The sequence below is a fragment of the Embiotoca jacksoni genome, unplaced genomic scaffold (genome assembly GCF_022577435.1).
Source record: "Embiotoca jacksoni isolate LCO1_2020_lvr unplaced genomic scaffold, fEmbJac1.0.p SCAF_86, whole genome shotgun sequence".
Lineage (NCBI taxonomy): Eukaryota > Metazoa > Chordata > Actinopteri > Embiotocidae > Embiotoca > Embiotoca jacksoni.
Genome location: NW_027185443.1, coordinates 521,302 through 546,755, shown reverse-complemented (window position 1 = coordinate 546,755; position 25,454 = coordinate 521,302). Strand labels below are relative to the sequence as shown.

The window sequence follows — 25,454 nt, the reverse complement described above, 5'->3', positions numbered from 1 at the left end:
GGCGAATTCTTTTGGAAATTTGGGTTTATTATAATTTGCACCACATTGGGAATGGAAACTCAGAAATATGACAAGGAGTCTCGAACTAGCGACGACATTACTGACAAAGAAGTCGACCGGCGAACGAAAAACAGAGGAAATGCAACAAAGACGCGTTCAGCATCGTGTGAAAAGAGAAATCGAGGCAGGAAAAAAAAAGCTCCTGCAGCAGACAGGAAGAGGATTTGTTGTCCTAGATGGGAACACGAAGGCTTTTACAAGCTTATAACATCGTCAAGAAGTTCATTATTCCAGCTATAAGGTCAATAAAGAAATAAACGTGGTGCAGTCGAGGTGTAAAGACGCTTTAAATGGAAGTAAATTACGTTCCCCGACTGAAGCGGTCCTTCCCCGTCGCATTCCTCCTCCCATGTGCACTCGTTCACCCCTTCTTTCCCCCTTTCTGCTGTCTGGAAACAGCTCGGGACGAACCAAGCGGAGCCGTGACCCCTCTGCCACAAATCTGTGAACGGGCCGTCGAATGAGGAAACGCGGGTGCAAGAGGCTATCCGGCCTCGGCTGGGAGAAAACATCCTCTCCCCCCCCCGCTCGGCGAGCTCCCGGCAGACAGGTGAGCGACCTTCGACCCGGCCTGCCGCGGAGCGCCGCCTGACGCGCCAGGAATGTGTCCACACCTCTCGGCCAACCACGTCACGGCGAGTGGAAAACACGCGCTCCCCGTCTAAACCCAAACAGAGCGTGTGTGCTTCTCTCTGTTATGGTCTACATTCTGTGGCGCTGTGAGAATGGAGGGGAGAGTGTTTTGGGATAGAGAGTGATGGATGACTTAATCTGGAGGGACACACGGGAAGAGGAACAGGAGGTAGGTAGGTAGGTAGGTAGAGGTGTGTGTGTGTGTGTGTGTGTGAGAACGAGAGCAGCGTGATAAGGATATTTTTGTCCAATTTATGTGAAGTATTTCAAGGCCCGGGCGGTTATATCAACCGTTGGCGTTGGATTGAGTGCGTCCGGGTTCAACTCTTGCTTCAGTGACAAAACACCGATTTGCGTCGTTACAACTCGGGGTCTAATTTTTTTGCAGTTTCTTTACGTTTTGCCAACAAACCGTTCGTTATAAACAAACTCTTCCACGACTGCCGTTTTAAACTGCTATTTGTTGGCTCCTTCACATTCATCCACTTTTTTTTTTTTTTTTTAAATGAAAAAACTAAAAGTTTGGAAACAATTAATTTGTTGGACTCGTACGGTGAAAGCGGTGTTCATTACGTAGTCATTGAAAAAACGATTTGCTCCCATAGAACGACGGAAAAGCCGGCAGTGAAGAAGTGCTAACAAATCAGCATGTTTTACTTCCGGCTATTCGCTGTGATGCGCCAACGCTAACTGTCAGTTTGACTATGATTTTAGTGAGTTTATATTCAGGTAAATGTAACAAGTATGAGTAAATTATTAATGATAACAAATGTGGTCTTTTTTTATTAGCATTTAAAAGCATAATTTTTCCAGTCAGACTCACTGAACAGTTGCTGAACGGCTCTCGGTGTTAAAAACTTTTTTTTTTTTTTTTTTACGACTTTCTTAAAGCTATTTTATCAGAACGTTATCAAAACAATAGATATGATGGCCAAACTGCAAAAAAAAAAAAAAAAAAAAAAAATCCTTTATAATATTACCATGAAGAAAAAAACAACAACAATTAAACAGAAGGGGGGAAAGATGAGCAATAATATTTATATAGATATATACAAATAATACTGTACAAGAGCACAAAGGAAGGAATAAGAAGACTTTTTGTTCTGGATTCAGCCGTGGAGTGTAAATATGAGATGAATCAGGATACATGATGTCATTAATGCTGGAACGGTTCAAACTGACAGAGAGCTGGACTGAATCTGGACTGTGCTCGAAATATACTGCCGCATTCATACACACACACACACACACACACACACACACACACACACACACAGACTCACAAACACAAACACACATTCAGGCAAATACATTCACGTTCGGGGTAAAACCCATTCGCTCGGATTTCAACACAGGCACACCTGGACTGGCTAAGGTTTAACCACCTGTAGTGGCTTGTATGGCTTGTTCAGCGTCACTCTGGGTGCTTTGCACATTGTGTCTGCAGCACACACAGACACACACACACACACACACACACACACACAACAAACACACACACACACACACACACACAGCTGCGTCTGTGAGTGTGTGTGTGTGTGTGTGTGTCCACTGTAAAGTGTTTCATCTGCAGTCCATATCAGGAAGTCGTGTGTGTGTGTGTGTGTGTGTTTAATCCTCCTCTCTTTGTGTGTCCGTATCCCCTCAGTCCATCTTAGGCTAAAGTGCTGCAGCGGTGGAAGAGCAGTTGTGTGTGTGTGTGTGTGTGTGTGTGTGTGTGTGTGTGTGTGTGTGTGTGTGTGTGTGTGTGTGCGCGCGCGTGTGTGTGTTTTAATGTATTTTAATGAGTCCAGAGGGCACGCCGTCAGCTCTTGGACGAAGCGCTGAATTCCTTTATTTTCTCGAGCTGCCGCTGCAGCAGCGACGAGCAAAAGGAGCTTCCTCCCCTCGAAAAAAAAATCCTACATAAGGATGTAAGAGTTTGCTCAGTTGCGAGACGGACACGTCTTCGCTAAAAAAAAATTACGTCCTGCGTGCTTTCAGCTTGTGCAGCTCGCTTTCAATCTCACGGCGGAGAAACGGAGGCTTTCAGTCGTGTCCGTTCAGTCCCCCCCCCCAAAAAAAAACCAACCGCTGCTGAAACCTGCGCGACATAATAATCCACGCCTGGAGGACGGGGAAATACAAAAATCCTTGTCTTTTGCTTTTTTTTGTGTGTGTGTGTGTTGAAAACAGTCTCGTCTGTCGCGTCGTCCGTCCCCTCCGGCGTCTTCGCCGTCCGTCTACCAGTTGCAGTCTTTCTTGAGTAACGTGAGGACTTTGCGGCCCAAGCTGGCTTTCCAGGGCTTGACGAAGCTCTTCATGTTGACCAGCAGGCGGCCCTGCTTGCGGTCCGAGTGGCCCGCCACCAGGTACTCCAGCCCTGAGAGGTGAGGTCAAAGGTCAAGGACATCACTCAACATTGAGGCTTCACCGGTTGACACAGATCGCAGGCTTTTCTGCACAGAAGGCATCCGAAGGGAACAAACGTTCGAGCCGAGTAATCATACAAAGACTCCAGAATTATCGTATTTCATGAAAAATCATTGTACATGCAAAGTCCAGACTTTGAGGCGCCGAGAACTAAGTATTAAAGGACTGTTTGTTCCGTGGTTCACGGTACAGCGACAGATTAATAAGTTAAATGCATTGAGCTGCGACTACGAGTAAGAATTTCGGCACCAAAAGTCAGTTTGACGACAAACTTCTGAATAACAAAGAGTTTGCGAGAGAATCTATGCGATGATTAGCAGAGCTGCGATCGGATCAATAACAACAGATCCTTACGTCGGGTTTTCTGTCACATTACTGGCACAGTTTATGACGAATAATTATACCGGCTCCGAATCAGTGATGGAAAAAAAGCTTTGAAACTATGACACATCTAATAACTTTCTTCAGAAATCTAATCTGCTTCAGTGACACCTGCCTTCCTTTATCTCAGAACCGTCATGCTGAAGCTCGTTTGTGAAACATCCATCACAGACTTGGACCCGTTTCTTCAGCACGTACCGTATTTATGGTTATCCTGAGTTTCAGTGTGAAGTTTGAACCTGTGTGTGTGTGTGTGTGTGTGTGTGTGTGTGTGTGTGTGTGTGTGTGTGTGTGTGTGTGTGTGTCTGACCTGGGTTGAGGATGGGGCAGGTGCAGCCCCGTGCGGTCCACGACTCGGGGTAAAGGGTGACTCGACCCCGCTGTATCTTCACTTTGGTGTTCTGACTGAGCACCTTCTGAACTTTGACCTCCACCTCGGCGTGGGAGCCCTTGTCGTGGGCCGACAGCACTTTCACCTTCAGCACTAAGAGTCGGGGAGGGAGGCGAGATCTCGTCAGACCTTCGGGGTGATCGTCTTGATTTTATTTTTTATTTTTTTTAGAGATGCTACAAACTCTAGAGTACTTTTAACCTCCTGTTAGGACTCAATGAGCGAAAAAAAATCTGATTGTTTTCTGCATTAAAACACAACAAAAGGTTAATAGGAGCCGTAGAAGAAGACTGACGGGGAACTACGTTGTTGAATAAGTGTTTGTGTCTTTGGTAGCTGGACAAACTTCAAAAGGAGTTTTATCTGATCGTGGTGCTTTTTTTTGTTGTTTTTGTTTCAGCTGAAATTTTTATTAGGATAGTTTTCCCCAGAGGCGTTGGAGCAGAATAGATCATTGCTCTGAATGCTGCAACATTTAAAGTAAAAAAAAGTAGGAATGGAAATCAGACATGTCTAAAACTGCTGACTGGACTTGCGATGACATTCCTGATCCCCAGAGGATAAACCCTAATCACACTTTTTCTCCAGCACCACCATGTGGTAGTTTTTATGTGAAATGTCTCAACAACTATTGAATTGATTGCCTCAAACTTTTTTTCTTCCAAGCATTCGTGTAAAAGTTCCGCTAGGATGCGTGTGTGTTCTTACCGTACGCATAATTCATGGTGCAGAAGAGTTTACTGTTGGTCAGCGCTTGTTCTTTGCACTCGCACTTCTCTGCGGGGGGGGGGGGGGGGGGGGGGGGGGGGGGCAGACAAGCACACATTCATATTTGTAACATAATTAAATAACTTGTGTTGTGTGAGTGTGTGTGTGGTCTCAGATACGGGGCGCCCTAAGAATGCAAGCACAGTGTGTGTGTGTGTGTGTGTGTGTGTGTGTGTGTGTGTGTGTGTGTGTGTGTGTGTGTGTGTGTGTCCAGTGAGGAATGTGGCTATGAAAGCTGCAGTTACAAGGTGGTGGAGGGGTGTGTGTGTGTGTGTGTGTGTGTGTGTGTGTGTGTGGAGGGGTGGTGGTAGGGGGGTGGAGGGGGGTCTAAGAGAAGGGAAACTCCATGCATGTTCTTATGAGGCCCTATCAAGACTTTCATTACTTAACCATTAACGCTTGGTCACTGGACTGTGGAGGAAAATGACTAACACACACACACACACACACACACACACACACACACACACACACACACACACAGTATCTGTATTATCTCACCTAAGTAGTGGAGAGCGGAGAAGAGTTCGTCCACTCTGAAGATCCTGACCGGCTCGCTGGAGTTTCCCTCCAGGTTGTAGAGGTCCAGATCAGAGCTGCAACAACACATCACGACATCATCATCGTCATCATCATCATCATCATCATCATCATCATTATCATCATCACACACATGTGAAGGTGAACGGGGAAAACAAATGCTCAATAGATCCGAGTCATAAAGTTAATGTGTGAAGTCGCTCCAGAGCAGAATATCTAAAAAAAACGACTTCCTGGGATGCCAAGAAATTTCGTATGGATATTCACGATGACCTCAATGACCCCTCGACCTCTCCTCTCACCCCAATGCTGGGTTTAGTTTTCAGTATAACTTGTGTTGGTTGCCTCAACCCTGTGGTTGTGCGTCCAATAAATCCTCCCTCTCCTGGCGCCACTGACAATAACTCTGCACAGCAATAAAAAGCAGATGTTGTGACGGTGGAGAACTCGTATTAAGGTAATTTGCGCTTCTGTTTAGGAAGAGGAAAGGTCTTTTCTACTCACATGCAGTCTCCTGTAAACGGATCACAGTCTCCTGCGCAGTCACACGGACGGCAGCCGTATTCGCGAAAGCCCCAGTATCCCACCATGCACCTGTCGCAGTGGGCTCCGCCTACTCCCGGTTTGCAGATGCAGTTTCCGTTGGAGGGGTCGCAGAGCGAGCCGTCGGCCAGGTGGAACGGCATGGAGCCCAACGGGTGACAGCTGCATGCTGGGAAAGAAAAAAAAAAAGGGGGGGGGGGGGGGTTTACATTTTTCAACACCCTCCAAATACTTTGTTTTGATTTTGAGACACAGCGACATCAACAGTAGCACTGATGTCAAACAGAGGCTGAGACCTGGCACGCAAGTTATGCCTTCATGATATTTATCAGTTAAAATAATAGACTGTTTATTTAAAGTGTTCGTAGCTTGCAGGTCTAAAAAATGAGGCCGATGCAGAAGTGCTTTAAGCTGCAATACCACCGAGTGCCACTAGAGGTCAGCTCCACAGACTCCCGTTCAACTTCTCTCATGAATGTCAAAGGTATTTCGGTGTCGTTAGCTACAGTCGCTCCTTCTTATTAGTTTTCTGGCGGTCCATCTGAAAATAATCCCTCATTAAGTAGATATTAAGCTGTGTTGTTTTTTTTTTTTTGGGTGGTGGGTGGGGGGTGGGGTCTGTTTGATTGACAGGCCTGTGGTGCTACATGAAAACAGGGACGACCAAATGAGATGACGAATCAAATCTCGTGACAACTCATCCAAACGTTGCGTCACTCAAAGACTAAAAATATGAACGTCACTGTGACACAAGATGAAAACTCCTCTGGAAACCTTGAATTTCTTTTCTGCAAAATAATAATAATACAAAAAAAAACCGATGATAAGTGTAACAAAAAAAAAGGAAGTAAAAACAAACCACATCAGGGGAGCAGTGAGTCTAAAAGGTCCTTCAGACTGATGGTTTGCTGACTAGTAAATTACAATTTATCACCCGCAGTTATGTATTTAATCATTCATCAGTTGCTCTATTGTCTGTGCGGTATTGTTGCAGGATCTTGTAACACAAAGGCCTCTCTCTTTTTTCTTATCACACACACACACACACACACACACACACACACACACACACACACACACACACACACGTGTCTGTACTTCTTTCTTTGTGATAGAACCTCAACCACCACATCTAAATACCCCTGACAACCCTGAGCCGATTCTAACCCGGACCGCCGAACATGTCCTCAGGATCTGAATCTCAAACCCGGTCCTCACAAAGATAGAAGGACACGCAGAGACGCGGTCGTCCCTCTCCCTCCCTCTAATTGTGTGCTGATAGCGTGTTCTTTAAACAACCTCCAAAAACAATATACTCGCGCTGCAACACCCGCCCATGTTTCCACCGGCAGTCTGAGAAAGACTGCCGGGATCGCGCCTCCCCCCATAAATCTGTCCCTATCTGTGGGGCAGACGGAGGGTGGAGGGTGGAGGGTGGTGGGGGGACGTGGCGAAGGAGAGGGTAGAGAAACAAAGAGGTTTCTCCTCTGTTTAATGATGCTTGAAGCCTGACTGGCAGCAAATGACGACTTACTGTATAAACAGAAGCCAACAAAGCTCTTTGTTGCTTTAACATTAATGTGGCGGTTGATTACAGAAAAAATAAGATAAGACGACAATTTGAAGTCAAAGATCTGAAACAGGTGGTTTTACAATGGTGTAGTCGCAGCTTTTATTCATTTTATATCCCTGAATATGTTCAGGTTTTTAGACTGATCTGTGAAATCAAACGAGATGTCTGTGACGTTTTCATTAGTTGCTGACACTAACAGTGATTTGTCACTTTTATTAATCGTTAGTTTCAGCACGACGTAGCGGTTCAAAAACTGCTTTTCCATTTGTTGTACATGAGCATGATGATTTTCTGCCGGTTGATGATGGCTGTTCTCATCTTAATGCAAAAGCTAAACATATATGGATCGATAGTTCTGGATTTTACTCCATATGATGTCGCAGGAGTTACACGTTTCACACATTCGCCCCCATAAGGAGGACGTGAATCTTCTTCCGAGCGTCGAAGCAGACGGTTTATTGGACGAATCGCCCCGACGCAGCAAAGATAAAAGATAAAACTTAATAATGAGACCGAATCGTACGATATCAATAAAATCATAAAGACATCACATTTGATATACTTTATAGACGTGGGCAACGTGCACCAGGCCTCCACCTACATGTGCACTATTGTTTGGTGGAGCAGCCTGCGAGCATTAATAATTAACAGAGATTACGGCATCGCCTCAGAGCCTGAACACGTGTTGGTGGCATGTTCGGTAAGCGTGTGAGTTTCCATGTAGGGTATACAGGCTTTCAGGGGGGGGGGGGGCTACACAAAGAGTCCTGCAGGTGTGTGTGTGTGTGTGTGTGTGTGTGTGTGTGTGTGTGTGTGTGTGTGTGTGTGTGTGTCAGCGGCAAGATACTCTGACAATGAAAACCTTATGAGCGTGTGCAGAGACGTGATAAGACACCTGCCTGAGCAACCACAGAAAAACACACTGCAGACAACCCTCCCTCCCCTCCTCCCACACACACACACACACACACACTGTAACTTTCCCCACCCGCTAAACTGTTTTGGTGTGTACGAGCTTGCGTGAAGCCTGACAAGAGTGTTTTCTTTCACAGGCTGGTATGACATTTTTTTTTCCTCACGACGGAGGGAAATTCCTCCATTGTCAGCGTGATTTCACAACCTGTACCTTCGTCTCAGGGGTTCTCCGAGCGGGCCGTTGCTCCTTTTTTTTTTTCTTATTATTATTCTTCTTCTATCAATCAGCTGTCATTAGCCTCCATAGTTACCCCACAGGTGTAAAAAAAAAAACCAAAACCAAAAGAAACATGTACAACACCCGAACCTAATCACTGAAATTCAAACCACATCTCACCTGCTGTAAAAACAGAAAAAGGTGGTGCATCAGTTTCTATGATCTTATCAGAGACGCAGACATGTCAGAAAATAGTGAGGAATAACGAGTGAGGTTATATAAAACTATTTAAACTCAATCCATCAACTAGTCATTGTTACTGAACTCCCAACAGCGAAGCTCCAAAAGCAGCTTGTGATTCATGCCCGTGCTGCCATTTGAGTTCGGAGCAGTCTATACGACTATGACAAGGGCAAAGAATTATGGGAAAACATAAGACCCCAGCCAATGCCAGGAGCAATCCAAGGTTGTGTGATGGATGTTAACTTGGAGAGCTGAATACCTGCTTCAAATGTGTCCCAGTGGTCAGACGCGGTATTGCAACGAATAATTCCCACGAGATCCATCTAAAAATACTACCGTCATTAATCGGATATAAAAGAAAAGCGGTATTTTTGGAGGCGTGTCTGTTTGATTGACAGGCCTGTGGTACAGTGAGGGTTCAGCTATAAGTGGGCGGAGCTTAGTGTCCCAATCAGATCGAGTTAGAGCTCAAGTGCTTCTCATCAACTCGTCCAAAGTGGCCAGAGGGTTCAATAATTCACCGTTGAAATGTGCCTTTTGTCCATTCATGTTAATATTTCAGTCGATGAAACGATAAGATTCAATGGGGATTAAAGTTATCCTCTGCAGGCCATCGAGTTTAAAATGATTTATAAATGCAAAATAAAGATGAACTGTTTTAGGTTCTCCTTGTTGTGGCGTAAAAATTTGGATCAAAGTAATTCATAACTCCAGCTGCTATTTTCTTACTTTATGAAAATTTAATACAACATCTGAAGATTTAACAGTGTTTCAAGCATCAATTGTGATGTTTGTGTTGGATTTTGTTTCGTATCACAGTTTATATTGAACATATATATTTGATATTTTGATGTTCAGGAACTCCGCTTATTCTCACTCTCGTAGTTTTTGTTATTCAAATAGAGGGGAACAATTTTAGCATTAAAAAGTCATAATATAACTGTATCTTTAAAAAAAAAAAATCTGATATTTCATCATTCTCACCACAGATTATGTAAACGTCACGTAATGTTGTCTATTCAAACGAGATGTTTCAGAAACTTTGTGAGTGACACCCTCGAATATCACAACGCACGCGACATGTAAACCACACACACGCACACACACACACACACACACACACACACACACACACACACACACACACAGACACACAGACACAGACACTTTGTAAAATATCAGAAAGGATAATTAATCCCTCCGGCGGCGACAGATCGTTGTTCGATGGTGAATCATAACATTCACCTCGTGCGTGTCAAGCTGGCACGGCGCTCTCGTTCTCTCCAGGAATGCCGAGGACGGAGATCACAAGTCGGGACATGCTGGATAACGCCGAATCCTGACGGGCACCTGGCTCTGTGTGTGTGTGTGTGTGTGTGTGTGTGTGTGTGTGTGTGTGTGTGTGTGTGTGTGTGTGTGTGTGTGTGTGTTGCAGCAGACGGGCCCACGCTCCATCCCGGGTTTACACTGTAGTTAATCATCAGATGGCGGCATTCCTATGTCTTGACTCGAAGCTCGACACGAAACTCCCGCCTGTCCATCTCGGCTTGTTTTGCCATTTTTCATATGTGACTCAGAGCTTCGGGGGTAATCATTGTCAGTAGTTGTAAAATGTGTGTGTGTGTGTGTGTGTGTGTGTGTGTGTGTGTGTGTGTGTGTGTGTGTGTGTGGTTTGAGTGGCGTGCTGCTCTGCGCTGATGAGACGCGTCTTGAGTAAACATGAGATAGTCATCCATAAACAGAACGGTGGCTACATTCTCCGGCTGATTATCTGTCAGATTTGACCCAGTCAGCTCAGTCCTGCAGGTACACCGGACTCCAGAGTGTGTGTGTGTGTGTGTGTGTGTGTGTGTGTGTGTGTGTGTGTGTGTGTGTGTGTGTGTGTAAGTTGGCCATCAGCCCACTTTTGTCACTCCGAGTTGGCTCATGTTGTTGTGTTCTTTTTTTATTTATTTTTTTATATTTATATATGAAGAGATTCATTACAAGTGAAATACTAGTGAGAGCTTTCAAACTACCCTGAAAATATCCGTATATCTGCACATAAATAAATAATGTGGGAAGAACAAGCTGAGGCTGCACTCTGAACAAAATACTTGTATAGTGTTTAACATATTAGCGTTAAAGCCTTTTGCTAATTAAGACAAAAAAAAAAACTGTGGTCATGAAGCCTTGCATTTCGACCGTCGCCATCTTTGCTAGTTTGGAGCGGGTTGGAACAGGAAGTGACCATATTTGGACGAACTGGGGATCTGACTCGATCTGATTGGAAACTCAACGACGTCCCGCTCACCGATAGCGGAAACACGACTGCACCACAGGCCTGTCAATCAAACAGACACGCCCGCCAAAAAACACAACTTTTTGAGGCCTAATATTTACTTTAATGAGGGATTATTTTCAGATGGACGGACAGAAAACTAATAAGAAGGAGTGACTGTAACTAACAACACCGAGATAACTGGTGGAAAAAAATGTATTGACTTTGTATTTGATGAGAGAAGTTGAATGGGAGTCTATGGAGCCGACCTCTAGTGGCACCCGGTGGTACTGCAGCTTCTTCCACATTGGCGTCACTTATGACTCGGAAGCTACGAACACTTTTACATTCAGTCTGCAGCTAAAACTCAACGTATTTTTTTGGACTCTTCAGAAAACCCAACTAATACCGGGTAACTCATTTCATGTAAGTTTCTTTCTTGTTATTTGTTTTCCTCTGGTTCTAATCTTTTTTTTGTTTGTAGTGCGAGTCTTACGTCTGCAGGAGTCGGGGGCGGCGTGCGGTCGCTGGGGGTCCCTGTAGAAGCCGACTTTGCATTTCTGGCACTGACGGCCCTCGGTGTTGTGCAGACAGTCGCACGCGCCGCCGCTCCGCTGGCCGGACTCGCGCCACGCCGTCCAGTCGAAGGTGCAGCTCTGGGCGTGTCCGTTGCACTTACACTCTGCCGTGTGGGGAGGGAGGGAATCAACACGTTAGCGACAAAGACACTGTTGTTGTACATGTTTCCATTAAAGGAATATTTCACTGAACATCAGAGAGTCAAGCAGGTTTGAGAGGTTAAGCTCTGCTCTAATTCCCATTTTCAGAGCTCTAAAGCGCCCCTGAAGTAGTATTTCGTCATTTATTTAGGTGAAACATACTGAAAACGAGTGGATTATGCTGCAGGAGTCACGTTTTTATGGACAAATTCAAGCAGACAGTCGTCCTCGGTGAAGAAGCCCCCTGGTTTTGGTGGCTTATTCCTTCGCTAAGATACTACTTGTGACGAAAATGTCACTTCATCTTTTGGTTTGCGTCCGTTTTGCCACTTAGATGTTGCTGATACTCATCAACTCGCGGCCAATAACAGGAACTTTAGTGGATTTATTTTTGCCGTGTGTCGCCCCCTCATTCTCCCAAACGCTGCAATATCCTGTGGCACACTGTTTTTTTTTTTTTTTTTTTAAAGCTACTTCCAGGATTCTTCTCCCTGTGAATCCTCCTCGGGGCTCGGATGTCACGCGTTGCTCAACATGCGCTTCGTACAGGCTTTGTTGTGCCGTCCTCACAGACGTGGTCGTAAACGGTGTTTCTTCGCTGCGATTTGCTACCGCTTCAACTGCATTGATGATGATGATGATGATGATGATGATGATGATGATGATGATGATGAAGTTGTGGGAGAAGGTTTCGAGCGTCGACTCACTCCGGCATTCGTGCGGCGCTCCCGTCAGTCCGTCGGCCGGCTGCCAGGGTCGGTCGTTGTAGAGAGCGGCGCAGCGCTCGCAGTGGTCACCTGCTGTGTTGTGTCTGCACACACACTTCCCATGGACCTGAGAGACAGAGACAAAGACAGAGACAGAGATAGAGACAGAGAGGAGACGGAGAGGAAAAAGAAAGAGCTCATTAGCAACGGGCAGCAAGATGGACGGAGGTAGAGATGGAAGGATGGGAGGAACAAAGAGGTCAGTGTGATGGAGGGGAACGTTTCCCACGTGGCCTGCCTGGAGGTGAGGACTCCCCTCTTCTTCTTCTACCTATTTTCTTCCTCTCTTTTTTTATTTATTTTTTTTTCTTAATCTTTTCTGGGACTCTCTCTCCCTCCTTCTCCTCTTCCTCGTCTCTCTTTCTTCCCGATTTTCTTACTTTCTCTCGCTCCGTCTCTTCTTCTTCTTCTTCTTCTTCCTCCCCGTCTCTCTCTCTCTCTCTCTCTCTCGTACTGTACTCTCTCGCCTGAAATTAGTGAATGGAGATTGATTGTTTGGCTTCATCCCTGGAAACGAGAACGGGCCTCCGCTCTGAAAAGCCTGTGTGTGCTTGTGTGTGTGTGCTTGTGTGTGTGTGTGTGTGTGTGTGTGTGTGTGTGTGTGTGTGTGTGTGTGTGTGTGTGTTTATGTGTGTATGAGAAGAGTGCAAGTATGCAGCGCTGAGAGCACAATAACAATCTCCTTGTCATTCCTGCGAGCTGGAATGCCATGTATGCTGGATAATGAATTGAAGGAGGGGGGGGGAGGCGGCGGGCGGTCAAGGCATCTGAGGAAGCTCTTTATTTGTTTGCGTTACACCGTGCAACTGTAATGTGGGACACACAATTATACAACGATTACGGAGGTAGGCACACACACACACACACACACACTAATCAACGGGCACACAAGCGTAGAAAATAGCTGCAAATGCACAAAAAACACACACACACACACACACCGATTCTTGCATTTGTTTCCCACGGTGTGTGATGTGTCACTAACTCCTGAATGGCTCTGATTCACACACACACACACACACACACACACACACACACACACACACACACACACACACACACACACACACACACTCTACATTGTAGAGTTAAACACAGCCACATGCTATAGGAGCAAAGTGACGAACAGCATGTCCTCTGCCTGAACTGACCCCGGATCGCCCCCCCCTGTAGAGGTGAACACACACACACACACACACACACACACACACACACACACACACACACACACACACACACACACACACACACACACACACACACACACACACACGACTGGTTTCACACACATCGCACACCATTTCAATCAGCGGCAACAATCGCACAAATGAGAGGTCCCGGCAAACAGGAGGCAGGCGACCTAATGACACATTTCCCAAAAATGAGGAAGAAGTAATTAATAAAAATAAATAAATAAAAATTCCAGAGTGAGGAGAGGAGAGAAGGGGAAGAGGATATATATATATATATTTAAAAAAAAATTTTTTAAATGGATCGATAGGAAGGAGAAGAAGGAGAAAGTCCAGCAGCAGCAGCTTCTGGCTCGGGTCCAGACAGCTGCTCTTTCAACCCGTCTCAGATGTTTACCATCCCGCGATACGGGACAATTTACACATGTACACACGGAGGGCCAAACACACAAAGTCACGTAAACTCAGCCCGACTGCAGGGCTGCACTGATACTGAGATTGTGTCAAGTTTATCTATATTTAGGATTTATCTGCTTTTATATATATATATATAAAAAAAGGGACGATTATGATTTTACGTCTGTCCGTCCAGTTCTTGTGAATGTGATATCTCACTCTGAGGGACTTTTCGGGGGGAGGGGGGGGGGTGTCAAAGCCATTATGACCCTAATGTCAACCCATCCTTGTAAACAGGAACATTTTGAGGGAATTTATTCATATTTGACACAAACACTCACTTGGTCCCAAGCAGGGCCTGCTTAGATTTATGGGTGGGGGGGGTCAAAGGTGAAAGGTCAAGCTCACTCTGCTATGTTACGTCGACCCCCCTCTCTCGTGAACACGATATCTCTGGAACAGTTTGAAGGGAATGTCTTCAAATTTGGCACAAATGTTCACTTGGGAGTCAAGGATGAACTGATCTGAGTTTGGTGGTCAAAAGGTCAAAGGTCACTGTGGCTATACCTCAAGGATTCACGCACTAATAAAATGGTGAAGCGATGAGAGGCACAAACACACAACACAACTAGACTAATTGCAGCTGACGCTCCAGCAGCAGCTCCCGGATGTCATTAAGTGTGTGTATGTTGGCTTTGTGGTAAACTAACAGACAGTGTAATCACCCTCAACCACAAAACGTCCTGTGGGGGGTGGTGGGAGGGGGTGGCGGGGGTGGGGGTGGGGGTGGGGGGAAACAGAAGTGCAAAACAACAACAACAACAAACAAAACAACCCTTTCAACTTACACTGTCTGAGCAGTAATGACTATAAGGGCCACTTTCTCCACCGATTACCTTACACAAACAAACACACACGCGCACACACACACACACACACACACACACACACACACACACACACACACACACACTTCCCTTCCCTGACTGATCTGTAATCTCCACCCTCGTCTCCTGTCTTGTGCTGCTCTGCTTTGTTTGGGTGTTGCCAGAAACATCGGCTCTGGGTCGAAACGGAGATGCAAAACAAAGTGCTGATAGGCGGGAAAAAAGGCACTTATATAAGTGTGTGTGTGTGTGTGTGTGTGTGTGTGTGTGTGTGTGTGTGTGTGTGTGTGTGTGTGTGTGTGTGCGTGCGTGTGTGTGTTTACCGAATGCTCCCGCATCGCACACAGCACAACGACTCTCCGATGACCTCAGGTCATGTTGTGAGGACGGTTAAGAAGGATTTACTGTTGAAACTTGGACTAATTTTTGTGGCAAAAATATTGCGTAATATTCCCCGACAGTACACCATAAAATGTATTTTTATTATTATTATTATTACCCTGGCGTGATCAGGAGGGTTTTACAGGGTTAAAGACCGTTTCGGAGGGTTTTCGACCCTCAGAAGAAGGAAATCCTCATGAAAACATTCAGCAGAGCTCCTTGGAATTTCTTGGCATGAAAACAGTGAGATTTAAAACGTGCCCAATAAATCGGCTATCAGCGGCTTCATTACAAAAACGCCGGTATCAGCAAAGAAAACACGCATGAATCATCTCGTTCATTCAGGTAAAATACCAAACATTATTCTCTGTCTCATATCGGCTTAAAATATGAGCACTTTCCATGTCATGCTCTCTATGACTGATACTGAAATTGAAAAAAAAAACTAACGAGGAATTTGATGATAATCTCTGCTGGGAGCTTTAATTGCATTTTCTTAAAGACTGTAGATCAGACTTATCATAATAAAAAAAAAAATAACTATGGTCATTTGTTAATTAGCACTAAAGCAAAGTAAAATTTACCCTAGCTGAAAAGCTGAACTTGAACTGAACGCTCATAGTAGCTAACAATAACATGCTGGTATAATGTGGTTGATGATGAGGCACAGATAAGTGAATATCTCATTTGCAAATTCTTATATAGAAAAGAAATTAGCATGAAAAATGACTGTTGACCAAGATCTTTACATCCCTTTTAAAAATCCCAACCGTCGGGCGAGCTTTACTTCTGCGTCCGTGTACTTCTGTCGTTTATCTTGTCTGCGTGTCTTCGCTCATAAGCTGGAAAGGAAACTCTCACTTTAAAGTCGAGGCTTCGCTGAACAGGCGCTCGTTTCTGTTTGTGGAGATGGCCGAGATAGGAGCCCATGTCTGTTCACACCTTTATCGACACACACACACACACACACACACACACACACACACACACACACACACACACATCAACACCACCATTAAAGAGCGGGTTGATTTGATTTGAATCCTGGGTTTGTTGACGGAGGCAGAAGAGCAGAGAGAGAGAGAGAGAGAAAGGTGACTCCTCCTTCAGTCTGTTATAAGACGTTTAAGTTTATTTATGTTATTTATTATTTATCTTATTTATGTTTTAATCGACCCTTAAAACCTCCGTGTCCTCAGAAAAAGAAGCGACGGGCGTGATGATCAAAACAAGCGAGCGGTGCGACTCGAGCATCGTTTGCACCGGAGTCGTAATCACTGGGTGAGAAAAAAAAAATAGTTTTATTAAGACTGAGAATCAAATGAAATTTCGAAAAGACGAAATGATTGAAGGTGCAGGAGTTTGAGAGCCGTTTACGACATAGAAGAACAAACAAGATGTCCGCCGTCACTTCCTTAATGATTTAGTCACTAAAGTCGTACAAACTCTGTAGATTACGTTTAGAGGTTGTTGTTTTTTATACTTTACATTGTGTCGTTATTGTCATTTTATGTGTTATCGCACCAATAAAGCTCAACAAAATGAAAAGCAGGCTTGTCGGCCTTCAAATAGTCCGATAGCGGAACAAAACAAAATACCGGACTTATAAGGACTTATAATACAAGTTTATCGAAAGAAATTTGGTCGATTAATAGTCGGTGGCGCGAGTGAAAATGTAACAAGTAAGTGTCTTTTATCCTAACTTTAACAGTTACGTTTTCTCAGTTGCCATGGAAATACACGTGACATAAGAGTTTCACGCGTAGGTCACGTGACGACAGCCGACTCGGCTCCAGAACAACTTGGCGATCTCGAGATCGTTCCGACGGTCCGGAATAATAAATAAATAAATAAAAAAAATTTTAAAAACGCTCCCGCCGACTTGCTCCCCCTCTCTTACCACGTGGTTGGTCCGATCTCTGATTGGCTGGTATCCCGGCGCGGGGACGCACTGCTCCGCGTGGCCGTTGCAGAAGCAGCTTCCCTTCACTATCAGGTCGTAGATGGCGAAGTGCCGAGTCGGCAGAGCGTCGCGCTCGGCGGCGAGGTCCTTGGCCTGGCAAGGGCACGCCTGGCGCGTCAGCAGCCGGATTCGGATGTTGGTCACCCTCAGCTGCTGCTGGCCCTCCGTCCCGAAAGGATCCAGGGTCTCCCACTTCGGGAGGGCTCGGTAGATCACCTGACACACAGAGACAGAAAGAGAGAGAGAGAGAGAGACAGTCGGCATCAGTTAAAGTTTATCTTAAAACATTAAATATTACTTCTTATAGGTCCTTTTCAAATTATAGGTTTTGTATGTAGTTGTAAAACCATGTGAGTTTAAACAGTAGTTTGTCTTTAAAAAGGTGGCGGATCACCTGGTGGGACCTGATTGGTTGATGAAGGAGATGCCGTCTTAACGGGACGTTTGAGACGCTGACTGAAATGTCTCAACTTGCAAAAAATTTAAATAAAAATGCAACAAAAAAAAAAGAAGGACTTTCACAACCAGTTGACATTTAACACTCAGTTAAATGGGGGGAGCTGATTATTATCTGCAGCCTCATTTAGCTTAATTGGAGGATCGTCCTCACGTTACCGTGAGAGTGCTGGGTATCCCACCCTCCCTCCCCCCCATCTCCCCCCCCTGCCCCGCCTCCTCCTCCTCCCTTAAACCTCCCCCCCCTCCCCGCCTCCCCCTTCTCTTTACCCTGTCTGGTCCCTGGACATCCTTCAAGTCGAAGATCCCTTTATGGGCTGCCATCGCCATGGCGACTGCTGCCACTAGCAACCAACACCGCTGCTGTTGTTGGGGTGAAAAAAGTCGGTGTCTGCCCCAACTCTCGCTGCGAACGAAATGTGTGTATGTGTGTGTCTCTTCACCAGAGTGCGCATTGTTGTCACTGATATCATTGTATAAGTTGTGTGTGTGTGTGTGTGTGTGTTTGTGTGTGTTTGTGTTTGTGCACGCAAGTGAGTATTCCCCCCCCCCCCCCCCCCCCCCCTTTGGTGGAAGCGTCGGCCGAGATGCTGGAAGAGCCCCCATGCTGCGCTCTGATTGGCCGGATGACTGGCCGAGAGTGTGATGGGAGGAGCACTATTAATTTCCCCGTTGTTGGAAAAGGTCACGGGGTCACGGCATTGTGGTCAGCAATTAAGAGAACACGACAAATAGGACGAGGGGCGCCGGTCCGCGGGAGAGCGCGGAGAGCGGGGCCAGACAAAGACGGGGACGGAGATGCAGCTCCACATAACTCAGGGCCGGACAAAAGGCCCGCGACAGCCCGGCGACACCACAGCAACACCGGCGCGCACACACACACACACACACACACACACGCTGGCATGTGCACAAACATACACTGACAACACCCATCAGCGTTGCGCATTCCTCCGCACGACGGAAAAAATTCCACAAGAGGCCTTCTCCGAGCTTTTTTTTTTTTTTTTTTTTTTTTTTTTACTGCGCAGTCACGTCTCGTAGTTTTCCTCCGAGACGAAGCGTTCATGTCCGCCGATACGCCGACGACACCCACGTTTATCCGAACGCAGTCCACGGACGTCTTTCGGGTCTTTAGAGGTTTTTTTTGGTTTTTTTTTGGTGGCTCGGGCAAAATGAGGCGAAGTTAAAGTGATGTAGGAGTTGATTCTGTGTATAAAAGAAGTAAAAACTACGACAGAAACAGACTCCCGTTCAACTTCTCATGAAATACGAAGTCAATTAATTATTTCAGTGTTGTTCGCTGAAGTCGCCCCTTCTTATTGGCTTTCTGACGGCCCATCTTAAAATAATCCCGTCATTAATTAGAAAACAAGCTTCAAACGTTTATTGGGGAGGGAGAGGCGTGTCTGTTTGATTGACAGGCCTGTGGTGCAGTCGGGTTACAGCTATCGGTGGGCGGGACGTAGTATTCGTCGGGTTTCCAATCAGATCAGTCAGATCCACCGCTGGCTCCTCCCCCCAGCTCGTCCAAATATTGTCACTTCCTGCTCCGAAGTAGCAAAGATGGCGACGGCCAAAACTCGAGGCTTCATAACGGCCGTTCACAAACCAAATGGGCGACGTCGCCGTTGGATGCCGCTCGAGAAAATCGGTTTTAGTTTGGAGGTCACGAGGAGACATAAAAGATGTTCATCTACTCAGTGTGCATGCAGTCGGAGAACCAGAGCCACGCTGTGTTGAAAGCGCGCACACACTGTAAGTGTAAACGATTTCTGCCTACAATTAAGATATGTAATAAACTGGAGTCTCCGTGAGGGCCCCCCCCCCTCTCCCGCCCCCCCGAGGCAGCGGGTTCACCGTGGGCCACCTAATATCTTTCTTCCTGTTTCAGGCTGCGAAATAAAAGTAAGCCCCGGCTTTAACGGGGGCCTAATTCCATCAAAGCGCTGTGGACTGTAATCTGGTAAACAGGCACAATGGGCATTGATGGAAGGAGAAAGACGGAGAGGGGGGGATGGGTGTCTAGCCGACGGTACCGACATCCATCAGAGCAACGGCACTTCCTTCCCTGCAGACAGACGGGGAGTCGACTGTATGTGTTTATCTGGAGGAGGGCACGGACCAGTGTGTGTGTGTGTGTGTGGGGGGGGGGGGGGGACTAACTACAAAGAAGAGGAAGAACATGAGTGTGTGTGTCAGCCTCTCTCTTCCCTAAGGAGGTCAAGTCTCTGCAACAAACACTCACATTCTTCCAGCCCAGCTGACCTCATAAATAAGACAAGGAGCCCTGAATACTCACACACACACACACACACACACACACACACACACACACACACACACACACACACACACACACACACACACACACACACACACACAACAGGTGAACACGAGATGACACGCTTTCAGGTTTTTTTCCGGGAGAAAGAGGAGAAGCTGAGAATAACTTGCCGCCCGCGAATCGCTCGCGGCCGCCGTCCATCACGGGCGCTGCAACCCGACACTCGCTCCGATACACACCGAAGAAACACACCTGAAAACGCAGCGTTTGAGCCACCGGCCATCACACACACACACACACACACGCACACACACACACACGCGTGCGCACACGCACACGCACACGCACACACACACGCTTTTTTTCAGGTGCTGATTACTTTGTTAAATCCATTACAAGTACCCAGAATCTTTAAACAGGTTCTTCTCTCAAAGAAAAATCACAAAAAGAAATTCAATTTTCAATGTTATATAGCAATTTTTTTTTTTTTTTTTTTAAAAAAGCACATTTTTACATCCGAGAAGCAGAAACAGGCACATTTAAGGGAATTTTTGCTTCATAATTGACATAAACAAACGTCTGTTCAGTAAGTTTATGTAAGTGGGGTTGAATATTTGTTTAAAACCCATTAATTCTTGCTCAATTGCTCGATTATTGCTTACGGTGACAAACTCGATGAAGGCCACAATAAGCAGCTGAAAGCTCCGGAGGATATTGAGTTAAGAGGCTTTTGTTGTGCTGCTAAAGTTCAACTCTGAAACTGAGTTTCAGGTGCCCTGAAGTTCACTCATCAAAATACTTCATTCCTCGGGGGCCTCGAGCGAAGCAGGTGAGGCCTCCGTGTTGCGCCTCGTGCGTGCACACGCTACATACGACACGCACGCGCACACGGCAACCGTACACGAAGCTCGTTGTCGTGCCGTGACCTTCGCGCAGGCCGGAGGCCGTTTAAACTGTCATTTCAGGTGATGGACGCTCAACGCGGGAAAAAAAAAACACACGAGAGGCCGGGAGGGTGTGAACAGGCGGCGGGGGCGGCGGGGGGCGGCGGCAGCTGGTCTGTCGGGGCGCCGCTCGACCCACCGCGACCTTGGGGTCGTCAGCTGAGGGCTTCCGGGGCAAAGGTCACCGCTCCCGAGCACAGGTGGCCGAGTCGAGCGTGTGAAGTCAGACGGACGGAAAAACAAGGCGCTATTTTTACACCTTCGTGCACAGAGTCGAAAGAGGCCTGATTAGAGGCGTCAGAAATCCTTCGCCATGGTCGTAGCGGGGGGGGGGGGGGGGGGAGTGGAGGGGGGGGGGGGGGGGTTGAAGACGCTCTACACATGAGAGCACAGCACCACGGCTTGGCATGTGCCTCCGCAAACATCTGCAGAGCAGCTCCTGACACACACACACACACACACACACACACACACACACACACACACACACACACACACACACACACGCGCGCGCGCGCACACACACACACACACTGCTTCAATTAGACATCAATGGGCTTCAGGAAGGCCTCTCGTGCTGCACCCAAGTACGCCGATTAAACACTCACTCATGCACTCGGGCAGCTTCGCCCACCTGGCCGCGCGCCGCTTTCCTGCTGCTCAGCGTGCCAGCGGCGCCGTATGACTCTCGCATGTTTGCGTGACTTACTGAGAGAGGAGGAGGAGGAGGAGGAGGAGGAGGAGGAGGAGGAGGAGCCCATTTCGTTTCCAGCAGGAAGAAGTAAAAAAAAAAAAAAAGCGATAGTTCACACACACTGTATGAGTGGTGTGACATCATTAGCACTTCATTCATGGAGGAAAGAAAAAAAACTAAAAAAAAAGCAGGAAACTCCGCCCCTCCTCCTCCCTTCCCTCCTCCTCCCTCCCTCCACCCTCCCCTCCTCCCCCTCCAGGTGTGTGTCCGCCCTCCTTCCCACCTGCGTTTACCTGATGCCTCAAACCGAAGTACGAGTTTAAACTTTACATTTTAGTCTGTTGTTCTGACTTGTGTATTTTCTTCTAGTGCTTTTTCTGCCCACACATATCGGAGAGGGGAGGACTGTTTTAATCATAAAAAAAAATTAAAAAAAAGAGCCGGAGGTAAGACGCCGAGCATCAGTGGAAACATCCCTGATGCATCTCTCTCCGGCTGTGTGTTCCGGTATTCAACCACACGATGTAGTACGCCAGGAAAAAGATTTAGTGCGTCCCAATTTCATAATATGTGAAAGGCAGGAAGCCCCAAAAAGAACCAGGAGGTAGGAATTTGCAAAAGGAAGAAGAAGAAGAACAAGAAGAAGAAACATACTTCTTCTTTTTACTTTCAGTACGTACTGCAGCGTTCCTTACAAAAGTATGTACTGTATACAAATACTTGATCATTAATATGTCTTGACCTTTGACCCTCTTGGTCGTATCTGTTGCGCAACATTTGAAGAAAAAGGGATGCGATTTTGGAACGAGTACGCTTCCCGTTAATGACTCTCCTGGTACTTTTGGCATACTACGTTTAACATACGATGTATTAGGACACATACAATCTTATTTTTTTCTGGCACGCTAAATAGTATTATGGTATGGATACTGGAACGCCCAGTTTGTCCCAGTTGTGCACATACTACATACAACAGTGCGTACTTTATAAGGGCAGCTGCAGTACGTACTAAACGTAAAAAGGAAAAAAGTATGCGATTCAAGAAGACTGTTGCCATAGCGACAGTGAAGGCCCCGCCCCCTCCGAGACGAACCCCGCCCACATTTAACGTGATAAAATATCTAGACGCAAAGCGCTCGGCCTCACCTCTCCGCGGCTGCAGGGGGAAGCGCCCGAGTACTTGGAGGTGCAGATGGCCCCGTCCCGACCGACGCCGGCCTTTCCCTCCTCCAGCCCGAAGGCGGCGCTGCAGTTGCCGGCGTAGTACTGCAGCATCCTCCACGTGCGCCCGAAGTCCTGCGAGCGCTCCAGCGTCATGGCGGCGGGCCTCGGCGAGCGGAACACCACGATGAGGTGCGTGAAGTAGAACTCCGTCTCCAGGTCCAGCTGCGCCGTCTCCGACTCGACGCCCTCGGCCGACTGCCACCAGGTGTTCGGGTGGCGGAAGGAGGAGTCGGACATGGCGCCGGCCAGGTGGGACAGCAGGGGCAGGCCGGCGTTGCACTTGGCGCACTTGGCGGCGCCGCAGGCCAGGTTGGCGTCCGGGTCGGCGTAGGAGCAGTGGAGCTCGGTGCCGTTGTTGCCGCAGACGGTCTGCGTGAGGACGCGGCGGCCCAGAGCCAGGTTGCCCATGCGGGGGTTGCAGGCCCGGCTCTCGCAGCGAGGGGCCACGCCTGCGCGAAACACCTCCTCCGACACGCCTGCAGGAGGAGAAAAAAAATAAATAATAAAAACAGCTCAGCACGAGGCGACGCAACAGAGAAACCGTCAGGTGAGTTTGGAAAGGCGTGGCGCTCATTACGCCTCGTTTTTAAAGGGTCAGTTCGCCCCGGGTTGACTGGTAAGATGTCTTTTATGGTGCTTAGAAAAATGTCCAGTAACACACGGTTTCAATGTCCCCAGAGGAGGACCTCATTTCAGAGATCAAAGCGATCTGCAGGGTCGGACACCACCGGAGACAGGTGTTGGACACCACCGGAGACAGGTGTTGGTTCACCTGGGACTTCAAGTGAAAGAGCCCAAATCCAGGGATATTTTGGGCATACGATCTAATTAAAATGTAAAAAAAATAAAATAAAAAGGGACATTCTTCAGAGATTAGTGACCCAGACACACCTGAATCTAAGAGATAGTGTGTGTGTTTATGTGTGTGTGTGTTTATGTGTGTGTGTTGTGCGCGTGCGCGCTCAAGTCAAGTGATTTACCTCGATCGGAAATGTTATGCAAAAAGGGATAATGGAGGCATTGTGCACCTGCCTGCTTCAGCGTGGACTCTGACACAGATAAAGTTTGGCAGCTTGGGGAGGATGAGCAGCGTTCAGACGCCTTCCAGACGCTCTGAGACTGGATTTATTATCTGAAACCTCTCGACCTCACAGACAGACTCGGGTTTTTTTTATTTATTTTTTTTATTGTTTTTTGTTTTGGTTTTTTTTTGCACTGAGGAACTTTTCTTTTTTTTTTTTTTTTTTCCAGTAGGGATGTCTTTTGTTTAGAGTTCATGACAACTTATGTAACGTGTCTGTAGGTCACGGGAGGAAGAGAGGAACCTTTAAACTGAATATTTAGATGAACCATCTCTTTGTGCTCATTAATGGGACGTAAACTTGTAATAAACTGTTAGATTTTACAGGAACTTTAGTAAGAAATCAGTCATATCCAACACAAATTTTGCTTTTTAATACCAAACTTCCTTCAAAATCAAGTCACAATGACACCCATCATTTATTGTTGTTTTTCTTCCAGGAGGTTTATGAGGTTAATATTAAGTTTAATATTCTCAAATAAACCCTAAACTTTTAATGAATGTGGCTTCATGTTGCAGAATTTTTTTGTTTTTTTTGTTTGTTCCAGTCGTCCAGACGTTAAATTGCCTAAAAAGTAAAGGGAGTTCTGCATTGCTGCACTTGTCCCAAGTGACAATAACACCTCTTGATAACAATCCCACTAACCTGAATGTGACAACACGGCCAGGCTGATCACAAATAACACCAACATATCTCCTTCCTGCGGGAAATAATCCGAAGAATGCGGGGAAGGAAAACGGAGCCAGAAAATCCGCTGCAGTTATTCAGACATCAAGTCTGCAAAGATCTCATCCGCGGTGGCAAAATACAAACAAAAACAAAAACAATAAGAAGAAGAAGAAGAGAGGAAGAGAAGTGCGTCGGGTTCAGATCCAGTGTGGACTTTCTCTTTCACTCAGCTGCGATCCAAAGAGGCGATAAAAGCTCGGAAAGCGACATGATCCCGGACGGTGCGTGATGTCCCGCGGGGAGAGGAGAAGAGAGGAGGAGGAGGAGGAGGAGGAAGAGGAGGAGGAGGAGAAGTGATCGGCTCTGCACGGCTCGTCTGCAGCTCCCGGACCTGCAGCGTGTTTCATCTCCCTGCAGTGTGAGCTCGCCGCCTGCGCGTCTGTCTGTGAGGAGCCGCGCGGACACGCGGAGGTGGTGCAGTGACAGCGCGCGGTGGCTCCGCCTCTCCTCCGCTTCCACCCTCCGACTTAAAGGAACAACGACAAAACACGGGTGGAGGTCTCAACACGAGGGGCCGGGGCCGCCTGCCCCCCCCCCTCCCCCTCCTCTCTCTCTGAGGAGCTGCGTGATGCAGAGCTTTAAAGGTAGTGGTTGTTGTTGTTTTTTTTTGTCGTTTTGTTGATAAGTACAAAGCAAATGTTTTATGAACAGCTCCCAAAAAAACACTTTAAAAAAAGAATAAAAACTTAAAACATACTTTACATTTTTTTTTAAAGACGTAAAGAAGAATAAAAAAAAAGACTTAAAAATAGAATAACCCAGATTTTAAAATAGAAAACTTACTAAAAAATGTATT

The 25,454-nt window shown here is 46.6% G+C and overlaps 1 protein-coding gene across 1 annotated transcript; it reads right to left on the bottom strand.

Moving 5' to 3' along the window:
* Positions 1–1,703: 1,703 nt before the first annotated feature.
* On the bottom strand, positions 1,704–25,056 carry ntn4 (netrin 4). The gene is made up of 10 exons (XM_069139845.1): positions 24,575–25,056; positions 22,770–23,323; positions 17,180–17,458; positions 12,366–12,492; positions 11,436–11,621; positions 5,693–5,900; positions 5,150–5,244; positions 4,589–4,657; positions 3,800–3,973; positions 1,704–3,058 (listed from the first exon to the last, which is right to left on the bottom strand). The coding sequence occupies exons 1-10, from the start codon at positions 24,618–24,620 to the stop codon at positions 2,919–2,921; spliced, it is 1,878 nt and encodes a 625-aa protein (XP_068995946.1). The 5' UTR covers positions 24,621–25,056; the 3' UTR covers positions 1,704–2,918.
* Positions 25,057–25,454: the final 398 nt, after the last annotated feature.

What these genes read in the sequence shown, in the direction of transcription:
- ntn4 (XM_069139845.1), bottom strand. Translation starts at nt 24,620, where the DNA reads ATGTTGGTGTTATTTGTGATCAGCCTGGCCGTGTTGTCACATTCAG. An exon ending in GAGATCGGACCAACCACGTG is followed by an intron (nt 12,493 to 17,179) that starts GTAAGAGAGGGG and finishes TCTGTCTCTCAG; the next exon opens with GTCCATGGGAAGTGTGTGTG. An exon ending in CACCATGAATTATGCGTACG is followed by an intron (nt 3,974 to 4,588) that starts GTAAGAACACAC and finishes CCCGACTCTTAG; the next exon opens with TGCTGAAGGTGAAAGTGCTG.